This window comes from Primulina huaijiensis, chromosome 4, assembly GCF_012295235.1.
Source record: "Primulina huaijiensis isolate GDHJ02 chromosome 4, ASM1229523v2, whole genome shotgun sequence".
In the NCBI taxonomy this organism is placed as follows: domain Eukaryota; kingdom Viridiplantae; phylum Streptophyta; class Magnoliopsida; order Lamiales; family Gesneriaceae; genus Primulina; species Primulina huaijiensis.
This window is the reverse complement of record NC_133309.1, coordinates 24,655,027-24,666,442: the sequence shown is the minus strand read 5'-3', so window position 1 is coordinate 24,666,442 and position 11,416 is coordinate 24,655,027. Positions and strand designations below refer to the sequence as shown.

General features: G+C 32.1%; 1 protein-coding gene across 5 annotated transcripts; it reads left to right on the top strand.

The window, feature by feature from the left end:
• Nucleotides 1-4,510: 4,510 nt before the first annotated feature.
• Nucleotides 4,511-7,343, top strand: LOC140975678 (uncharacterized). Of its 5 annotated transcripts, none has more exons than XM_073439533.1 (5): nucleotides 4,511-4,692; nucleotides 5,615-5,667; nucleotides 5,754-6,282; nucleotides 6,391-6,616; nucleotides 6,705-7,341. In XM_073439533.1, the coding sequence occupies exons 3-5, from the start codon at nucleotides 5,758-5,760 to the stop codon at nucleotides 7,139-7,141; spliced, it is 1,188 nt and encodes a 395-aa protein (XP_073295634.1). In that variant the 5' UTR covers nucleotides 4,511-4,692; nucleotides 5,615-5,667; nucleotides 5,754-5,757; the 3' UTR covers nucleotides 7,142-7,341. The 5 variants fall into 5 exon arrangements, with proteins under 5 accessions (XP_073295634.1, XP_073295632.1, XP_073295633.1 ...); XM_073439531.1 differs by having other exon boundaries at nucleotides 5,567-5,667; XM_073439532.1 differs by having other exon boundaries at nucleotides 5,615-6,282; nucleotides 6,705-7,340.
• The last annotated feature ends 4,073 nt before the right edge of the window (nucleotides 7,344-11,416 follow it).

Below are 11,416 nucleotides of genomic sequence, written 5' to 3'. Positions count from 1 at the left end.
GCAGTTTAGTTAGATTCTATCACAAGTTCGAGCATCGAAAAGTTTTTAGGCATTTGGGATTTCAAATAAATGAATAAATAACATTCCTTACCAGTACTGTATACTTTACTTGATTGCTCCAAACGATCAAAGTTGTTGCACAACATGCATTAATGGAAATGATGCTCATGCATGATGCATAAGAGCCCGTCCGGATAGCCAACGGACGACGCCTATAGAAACCGCCTTAAGCTTCGTTAATCTCTTGAACGAATTTAGGCAAGTCATCCTTGGCTACCAAACCGACTCTTAATCTTCATACAAGACCTCTTTTCCTATATATATATATATATATATTTGCGACTCGATATATGACGGTAAATGTTGCTTCAATGTGAGCTTTATATAGAGGGAACAAGATTTAGAAGAAGATATATCTTGGCATTTCAAAGGGGCATTTCCATATCTTGGAGAATTTTTTGTGTGATATTCATTCTCTTTTTTAAAGGGAATTAGGTCCTTTAGTGTGTGAGGGACCAAAACCACCATATATACCAGTCAACATCGACTTTGCATGCTTATAATATTTAGGATCAAATGTCTATAATCCGTGATTTGATTATAATTCAAACGTTTTAAACTATACAATGGTTCAACGTGAATGATTTTTTTGTTTAAAAAAAATTAAAATTATAAACATTGATCAAGAAAAATTGTCAACTATTGAATTATACCCTTTGATATTCGATTTGTAAATTGTGCCATGTTGACATTCCATCTACCATGCATGCGTGAGGTTTTGACAAATCTAGAGAGGAATATATTCAAATTTCATTTTCTTGATTAGTGGGGTTGATAATTAGCAAATTTATTTACTATATTTTTCTATCTTAAGGTTCTGATAATTTGAATTATATCTATTTTTTTTCAAACATAAATTGTTTCGTAAAATAAAATTTTGACCAAGATCGTTGATTCAATTATAGGAACCATAAAACTACGTATTATGATCGAAATTTCAAAATAAAAAGAATAAATGTCAACGAAAATCAATCTTAAATATATTCCAAACTTCTTTATGAAAAATGGTTAACAAATTGATGGTGTAGGAATATGAATTTCTGAAGTTGAAGAATTATAGATTTGATGATTTAGAATAGTTTTATATAGTTGATTAAAGAACAAATTAACTTACTAATTATAGTCAAATTTGAATAATAATTTAATAATTAGAGTTAAATTTGAATCAGTATTTTTTGAGAATATTGTTTCTTGGTCCTATATTTTGTTCGTCTTTTTGCGATTTTGATAATATATCTTGTCAAATTTCAGTTTTCGGCAGTTATCCTTCTTTTTTTTTGGTAATTTTAATCATTTTTTTGACGTTGCGTTGATGTGACACCAATGCAGTGCTAATGTGGCACTGACATGCGTAGTGTCACATCGGCACTCTCGATGAAAGATGACTAAAATTGCTAAAAATCGGAAGATGCTGAACTAAAACTGAATTTGATAGCTATATGACCAATATCGAAAATAAGCAAACATACAAAACCAAAAAACAATTTTTTCCGTATATTTCAACATCAAGTATCATATAGAATTACAAACATGGATATATAACTCTATTCATATAAGTAAAAATATTCGATGACACCAAAATTTAAACTGATCTAACCATCTCTTACATGATATTCAATAACTAATGTATAAAAAAAATTATTATATACATTTGAAAAATATTGTCATGAATTCAACCCGTTCTCAACGGGAACCACGAAGAGTTATATGAGTTTAATGGTTTCTAGAATTGGCTAAATGATCTTGGTCAATTTTTTTTTACGATATAATTTTAATCCGAAAAAATTAGTCATAATTTTATACTACGTGTTTTTAGTCAGACGGATATCTGAAATTATATTTCAGAAATACGTATGTTAAAGCTAGAAAATTAGTAAATAAATTTGCTAATATCAACACCATTCATCAAGAAAATGAAATTTGAATATATCCTTCTGATTTTCTCTAGATTTGTCAAAACCTGATGCATGCATGCATGCATGGCAGAAGGAATGTCAAAATGGCACAATAGGCTGCGGTATTGTTTAAAACATTGAATTATAATCAAATATTGATGTGAAAAAAAAATTCAATGCTCAAACTTGTGAAAGAATAAGTACGTATAAGCTGATGTTTCAATTCAACGTGAGAATTTAATGAATCCAGCGATAATTTGAATATACGGAATTCGTGAGAAGATGTATTAAAAAAAAAAAAAAAAACACAAGCACGGATAGAATTTGCTAACCTTGTGCATCGAATCAATATTGGGAGGGGAATAGTATAGAAGAGTATCCGGATCATCCTTATGAGCCCAGATAGCGGCGACGGAGGCGTGGCAGCCCTGAGTTACAATACTCCCCAGCGGCCAACTGTCGATTAGGTCCCTCCGTAGCACCACGTACTGAACAACCGTCTCCACCGCCGAGCTCCCCGAATCTTGACCATTGTTGTTGGAGTCTGCTGCTATTTTCGTGGCGGTTGACGATTCCATTCGCGCTGAGGTGCGTACAGAGCCGTAACTGTGTTGAATGGGGCCTGAAACGAAAATTGAAAAACGGGCCCTCTTGTTGCAGTAATAAATATAAAATTCGATTTGCAAATAACAAATAACTATCAAAATGTTCAATCAACAACAAATTAAATTTTGTATTAAAATTTTTTTAAAACCTAAAACAAAATCAATCATTCTCAATTAACTTATAAAATCAAAACAAACAGTATCGCATGGAATAAAAAATTATAGTTTTGTAATTTACATAAATTAAAGACAAATATTTTCTGAACCAAATCAAATTAACAAGCGTCTAACCAAAATATTCCTACACTTTTAGTCTCTATAATTGTAGAAACTACAAAATCAAAGAATTCCTTGATTCGAAATAACAAACTACAAAATCGAAGGACAAAAAATCCAAAAAAATCACGAATTTCATCTTTCAAAGGTCCACACATTCAAGCTCTATTCACACTTTATTTTATTTCGTTAGACTATTCACTGATTAATTACACAAGTCGCACATAAAATTTATATAAAACTCATAATTCAATCATAACTAATTAAAGAATTTAAATCATGTGATGTGTGTTTTAGTTATATATTTAATTAACATGATCTCTAAGCACATCATAGTACCCACATCACAAGTAAATTTCATTTTCATTGATGATCCTTTGGTAGATTAATCTACAAATATAAATATAAATGTGTATTTATAAAAAAGATTTGGAATGAAAATAAAGCATAATTCATGAAGAAAATTACTTAACTTCAGGCTTCAGGCTTAAGAGAAGTAGGGGACCGTGAACTTTATTTGTTGAATGGTGACAAGAATTAGAGTTGAGATTTAGAGTGAGTTAGAGAACAAATAAGATATACATATATATATATATATGTTTATTTATAAATTTGGGTCCAATGAGGCAATAAATTTGGGCCTCTTATTGGTCCGGGCCCTGAGACAACCGCTTGATTTGCCTCATAAGAGGTACGGCTATGGGTGCGTATGAAGATGGAGGTACCCGCAGGCGGGTCGGATCCTAAAACTGAGGGTGAATGGGGGCAAGAGCACGGGACTCATTTGACATTATTAACAATGAAGGTCCATTTTGCAATTTCAATCGTTTTTTTTTATAGCAGTAAATATTTATTTATAAATTAAATTCAGGAATTTTATTCCGAAAGTGGTTTTTTTTTTTCCTAACTAAAATAAAGCAATGAAGAAATAACAGTGTTAAATTGGAAATTGAAAATGCAGTAATTATATAAATTTATTCTTTAAGCAAACAAATATCACATAATTTATTTCTAAATTTTCTATTTCCCCCTCATTTAAGTAGTATCCGTAAGTACAAATTTAATTTCACATAGTATCTCATTTAATTTCATATATTATCTTATTCATGCATTTATTTTGATCTGTCTATATAACTGATTATTTAAATCTTATGATAAAAATTTATTTTAAAAATATAATAAACATTTATGTGCAACATACTTTAACTAGTCACAGGGAAAAAATATGCCGTTACTTGCATTTTGAGCTTAAAAAATATATACGACCAGAAGCCAAAGTTCTATTTTGAATATTTTTACATCTGTAAGAGATTTTTTTCAAAAAAAAAAGAATAAAAGTTCTTTAGACTTTATCCATTTAGAGAGTAATGAAATGCATATATAATAAAAAAAATATGTCATCGAAATCAAAGTTCAGTTACAAAAAATAGCGAATTTATTTATACTATACAAAAGAAATTCCATTAATTATTTTTTTTAGAAATTGCAAACACTCCGTTAACAAAATACATCACATATACCTTAACGTTATGTTTGGTGTAAGTGATAAGTATGGGATAGATTATTAAACATATGTTTGTCTCATTTTTTATGACTCAATTAATCATGAAGCCCGTATGAAACAAACCCAATTTGGTGGAAAAAACATCCCTTTGATTTGGGCTGATTAACAATCCACTTCCTAAAAATATAACGTAAATTACCAATTTACCCGCTGGAAAGCATCGACAAGAGAGATCTAGAATTTTAGATCTGCTCTCGCGATTAGGCGTGTTACGGCTCAGGTTGAAAAGGCTTGGGAAACTGCGGCTCTGGTTTTAGGAAATCAAAAGATTCTTTGGTTGGGAATTGCGGTGGTAAGTGTTTGATTTTTTGCTGATTAATTTTTGAAATTTCATTTTTTTTGGTGTATAGGTCTGGTTATTCAGATCCCAACCGAATCTAATATAAACACCAATTGCAATTGCTCAATTAATATCTAAACCTAATTAGATAAAACTATCGGTTTTTAGGTACAAAAGTTCTATCCAAATATTCCGATTGAGTTTATGATTTTTAGGACTATCCGGTGCTGCAATTTGTGGTTTGTATGTTATTCCCTAGATTTCAAACTTAATTATAATACCAATAAATCAGTGACTAGAAGCTAATTGGAAAAAAATTGTTAGAATTTGAATTGAGGCCTCAACCAAAATAATTGTCCAGCTTACATAAATTTCGGTGAAAAGAACAATGGGATTGCAGTTGGGCCTGCTGTAATTAAGTATCAGTTGATCATGAGCTGTGGTGTTGATGTTTGAGCTTCTTTAATTGCATTTTAATGGCTCTTTGGTTCTAATTATCAGTATAGATCTTCTCTCTAGCTAGATTTCTTTTCTCTTTTTTTCTGTATTTATTATTTGTCTAAATGACTTTTGTTAAAGATCCTAATATTAGATAAATGTAGGATTGTTCATGTATGAACCTATTAAATGAGAAGATATATACATAAGGTCGTGTTGCCTATGGAAATATTTGATTTGAAATGCTGAAATGCATTTGGAGATGGATTTGAACTATGATTAACAAGTGATTACTTGAGAGAAGGAAACGTGTTTGGGCTGATAATTTTATGTTAAGAATTATTGCATATGTTTTTGGATATTAAGTTGCCTTTATTGTGTTCAGACAGTATGAAAAGACAAGAGAAACATTCACATTTGATACATTTACGGTGAATTATTCATGCAGTATGGTTTTAGCCAAAATTGACTTATTTGATCATTGATGTTTTTAAAGAGAAGCAACAGAAGAACGCTGAAGCTAGCACAATCCTAAGCTTCTACAAGAAGGTATTTCATTGAAGTTTCACTTTCAATTTTGTAGTATGGTTAGCCAAAATCGATTTATTTGATCATAATTTTTCTTAGAATCTCAGAAATATGGACAATAAACGTCGACAAATTCTACTTTTAGTGTTGCTGCACCAAATAATGTTTCGGTCTTTCGTGATGTTATGTCTTTTAACACTACAATACAAGAAGTTAGTCGCCAAACGACGACGTTTGGAGAGTAGAGCACCAACCTCATACAATATGACACGAAGAATTAATGCGCAAATGAGCCACTTGTATCGCATTATTGAAATAGGAGATGTTCAATGTGTGGTCAATTTGAGGATGAATCGAAATGCCTTTGCACACTTGTGTTATTTGCTAACTACTGTTGGAGGACTGGTAGAATCTAGATATGTTCGGATTCAGGAGAAAGTTGCAATGTTTTTGTCTATCTTGGCCCACCATAAGAAAAACCGAATTACTGGTCACGATTTCATGCGTAGTGGCCACACAATCAGCATTCATTTCCATGAAGTTTTGCGATCAGTTCTTAAGTTGCATCCTATACTACTTGCTAAGCCTATTCCCGTCGACGACAATTGCACTAATGAAACTTGGAAATGGTTTAAGGTAATGTACAAATACTTGTTAATATTTGTTAACACTTGTTCTTTTTTTATTTTGCACATACCATTATTCAATGACATGTATCATTACTGTGTATGATAAATTTTACAGGGTTGTCTTGGTGCGTTGGAAGGTACATATGTTAGCGTGCATGTTCCTACCTCGGAGAAACCAAAATACAGAACTAGAAAAGGTACTATTTCGGTAAATGTATTGGGAGTTTGCAACCGTGATATGAACTTCATTTATGCACTTACTGGGTGGGAGGGATCCGCGGCAGATGCTAGAGTTATCCGCGATGCAGTGACTCGTGATGGTGGTCTAAAAATTCAGAGAGGTCATATGAACATTTACATATTTATGTTGTTTCAATATATTATAAAATCAATTTATGTTGCTTACTTACCATGTAATCATAACGACAGGGTGTTATTACTTGTGTGACAATGGATATGCAAATTTGGAGGGATTTTTGACTCCTTACAGAAGAGTACGATATCATAGGGATGCTTGGGGAAATCGTTCAACTGGCCCACAAAATTACAAAGAGCTTTTCAATTGGAGACATGCCCTAGCTCGTAATGTGATTGAAAGAGCATTCGGTTTGCTAAAAAAGAGATGGGCTATCCTTCGAAGTCCATCGTTTTACCCTTTGGAAGTGCAGAATAAAATCATATTGGCTTGCATTTTGTTACACAACTTCATCCGATCTCAAATGCCTAACGATCCTATTGAGGAAGTTGAAGAGGAGACAGATAGCCTGATCCATGAAAATGAAGATGATTTCATTGAAAGTTTTGAATCATATGAAATGTGGGATATATGGAGAGATAACTTAGCAATGTCCATGTATCACAACTAGTAGACATTATTACAGTAGTTGTGATTCAGTTTTAAACACTATTTCATTTCCGAAACATGTATTAACCACTTACATTGGTATTTACGTCTTTTCGATTTAGATACATTAATGCATATTATGTTGCAATGAATGTTATATATCCAAGTTGTGTTATTATATTGTGTTAGTTGTATTTATCATATAATATTGCATATTGTTTACTAATTAAATTAGCATAATTTATTTTTATATTTTTCAGGAATATAATCTATGGAGTCTAGGGCAAGCTCCGCAAATTCTGGTGACAAAGGCAAGAAAACAGAGAAGACTCGACGTACTTGGAGTACACGTGAGGAAGAAGTTCTTATTCAAGCATTGAAAGACGCTATCAACTGTGGATGGAAAAGTGAAAATGGATTTAAATGTGGGTACTTAACATTTTTAGAAGATGCGATGAAGAAAATATTCCCAGATACTGACTTACGTGGCAATCCACATATTAATTCAAAAATCCATGTTTGGAAGAAAACACATGGTTCTTTGGTGACAATCTTAAGCAAAAGTGGGATCGGTTGGAATGAGACAGACAAAATGGTTGAAGCTACGAACGAGGCATGGGAATCAATGGTTAAGGTATTATTTTACATGGTTGTTTGTTTGGTTAATAGCTGGAATAATTTTTAGAGCGAATCACTCAAGAAAGGTTATTAATCATTTACATGAAATCCTGCATCTGGTTCAGCTCTCGAATTTCTAATGTTTGAGGCAACTGTGTTAAAGTTTTGTGATAGATTTCACAAATATCTTCTGAATATTACTCCGGGTGTTTGTTGATATTAACATGAGGATCTAGTGAAAAAGCACAATATGGACGCACAGTTTTATTCTGATCAAAGAACATACTTTTATAGGTTTGATTGTAAAGTTTTATTTTAACTTGCTGAATGGATTATATCAAATGATTCATGTAAATATACCTCAAATGACTTGGCGATAGCCATGGAAAGTGGGAGATTTGTGCTTAGAATAAATTCATTGAATCCCTTAATTTGACCTTTGGAGATTTTGTGCAGCTACCGTGGGTCTAAAACATAGGTAAGACCAAATTATGCAAGTTTTTTTTAGATGAAAGCAACTGCACTTTCGAAAATGACCCTTTATCATGGAAATAGTCACTTGACCAATTATTCCCTTCAACATTTCTGGAGTGATTCGCTCTAAAAAAATGATTCTGCTTAGTTTTTTTTTTCCATTCTTTTTCTTCTTTATCCTTGTTCTTTATCTAGTTGGTTTTTATAAACAATAATGTCTCCTCAAATTTTTCTTAATTTTTTACAGGTAGACAGTAGTGTACGTTTCTTGCGGCACAGGAAATGATCGTATTACCATGATTGGTGTGAAATTTTTGGAAATGATCGAGCAACTGGTGAACATGCAGAAGACTTTGCAAATTTTGTTAAAGATGTCCCTAATATGAATTACGAAATATCTAATGACATCGAGGTTGGGCTTGAGGACATATTTCGTGTTGTTGAAGGAGCTGGTGATTCTATTTCTGGGACACAAATCCCCTCATCCAAGAAAACTGCAAGCAACAAGTCAAAATCAAAAAAACGTAAGAAGTTAAATGAAGAAGAAGATAGCATCGTTGCAGCCATCAACAATGTTGCAGAAGTGACCAAGAGTTCTATAGCAGACCTTGTTAAACAACTAGCAACTGATGAGAAGATGGAAAATGCAATGGACAAAGCGTTAGACGCATTAGAAGTGATTCAAGAGCTAAGCGCAGAGGAAAAATTTCTTGTTGCAGAGTTGTTGGTTGATAACCCGAGAAAATTGGCCCTTTTCTTGCGTCATGGTCATGAAGGTAGGCTAAGCTTAGTCAAAAGGCTCCTCAAATCAAGTTAAAAATTTGGATTCCTAGATCTAACTTCTCTTTGGCTAAGCTGAGAACATATGTTATTTGATATCTAAATTTTATCAACTAGTTGATATATAAATTGAATTGAAATTTATGAGTTTTGAATGTTAGAACTTACGTGATTTGGACTATATTCTTTGATGTTTTATATATTTTTTTATTTGCACACATCACATAAATAATTTCATGATGAAACTAAATAAAATTTAAAAAATTGAGAAAAAAATAATTAGAAATCAATATTAAAAATGAGATAAAATACAAAATCATATTAATTTTTATTAAAAAATAAATTATCAGATAAATACATAATCTATAGTTTAAAATTTTATAAAATATTTATTTATTAACAGCTGAACACATGATTTTGAAAACACTGCGACAAATATTATTTTATATACCAAAATTGTCATCAATGCTAGTTTAGGGTATTTTTGTCTCAACAACAAAAAATGAAAAATTTATCATACTCATTAAAATCTTACCAAACAAAACATTCTTTATCACTACATATTATATATCCTTACCTTGAGTTTTGTTATCAATCCAATTAGTTATCCTATCCTACACACCAAACATAGCCTAAGGATCTTTTGAAAAAGTAAACAAATGAGAATGAAATGGTGGGATCTACAAGAAAAATAATTATAGTTCGAAGTTCTAAGATGACAAACTCCAAATTTTTTTCAATCTACTGCTATTCAAGAATCTGCAACTCTTTTATTTCTATGTAAGAAGAGGCAATTTCCATCTTCTATATGTGCACCACACCTAATCATGCGGCACTTTATAATTCAAAGTTCTAAGATCATGGGGCTACGTTGTATGACCGTCATTCTTGATCAGCCCTACGCCCAAGAAGTTACAGCATTAGCTACAACAAGAATAACATTGAATAAAACGGTTTGTTCGTGAAATGAAGCCAGTAAGCCCAGAAAAAAGGAAATAATCTTCTTGTGTGTGCATATGATGTTTATGTATTTATCATGAAAGTGTTACCTTAACGAAGTTTTTAAAAAGATTTAGAGATGAATTTCAAGATGGAAATCACCTACCTAATCAAACGAACCGAAAATATGACAGAGCCGATATACCCTTGCTCATTATATGCTCTGGTATATCCAGTTCTTTTATGCTTATTAGCTTTCCTTCTACAAAGTTCACAAAGTATTTCGATTTTCCACTGCAGAGATTCAATAGTCCCCTACTACAAAACAAGAAATTGTTTTGTCGTTACATGAAACAATCAAGACTCTTCTCTTACAAACTTAAATTTGTTTATCATCCTAAAATTAAATTGTGTTTTATTTCTCAGGGGCACGACCCACTACCTAGTAAAGTCCAACAATTGAAAAAATATTACTAAGAAAATCCCAACTTTTCTTCAGAAAAAAGATAAAAAAAAATCTCCATGAGAAGAGTTGCAAAAGCTACAAAACATCCCAATGAAAAGAGTTTCAAACCTATAAAGACCACCACTGATAACCAAGAAAATTTTACATATATCGAAACGATAACTTTGAATAAAAAAAAAGCATAACTCCTAGAAAGAATTTGCTCTCAAAAGACTGAACCAAACCACTATATTATGCTCACTCGAATTGTGCACGTCACGAAAGGCCGGAGCGGCAGGTATTTATTGCATCATTTGCATGACAGATGGTGAATTCTTTGAATGCATTCAATAGATTAGCGACACATAGCTTAGCAACGCGTCGTTTGGAGATAATGTGTGTTACAAACTTAGAACAAATGGCAGAGCCATCTTTTTACATATAAAGCATAGATGGCCAAAAAACCATCTATTTGGTACGTAGTGTAGGAGAGTATAAAGCCATCCATCATGTAAAGAATACACAGCAAAAGGGTCCACCAACAACTAGTTTTATTGTCTACATTTTCCCCATTAACTACCAGACCTCAATATTTCTTCCATTTTCCTATCATATACCCCCACTGATAGAGCTGTTGGTTTTCCAGGACATAAGTGTTGAAGTCACACCAAACACGTGAATTGGACCTTCAAAAAACATAAGCTTCAACACACAAATAAATACTTTATCATTTATCGTCCTTAATAATAACCTGTCACTTTAATGGAAAAATGTGGAGAAAAGCAGAAGTACAGCATTAACTTCTAATTTTGCTGATATATCAGATGTAATAAACATGTCAAATCATTTGGGACTTGCAAAATTCCCTTTTGTTACTAGAATCGACTATAGGATGCGGATATGGTTGCATACATGATTTCATGGATATTCATCAACCATTCATGGCTCATAAGTTGTCAAAAGAAAATCACAGGGTAAAAATCAGTGCCGTAACAAAATATTAACAAATATCACAGTTCAAGAAATGACCGACATCATAGA

Bases quoted from the DNA above. Each gene is read 5' to 3' on its own strand.
- LOC140975678 (XM_073439533.1), top strand. From the start codon at position 5,758: ATGGACAATAAACGTCGACAAATTCTACTTTTAGTGTTGCTGCACCAA. The intron at 6,283-6,390 runs GTAATGTACAAA...TAAATTTTACAG, and splicing joins AAACTTGGAAATGGTTTAAG to GGTTGTCTTGGTGCGTTGGA. The intron at 6,617-6,704 runs GTCATATGAACA...TCATAACGACAG, and splicing joins TGGTCTAAAAATTCAGAGAG to GGTGTTATTACTTGTGTGAC.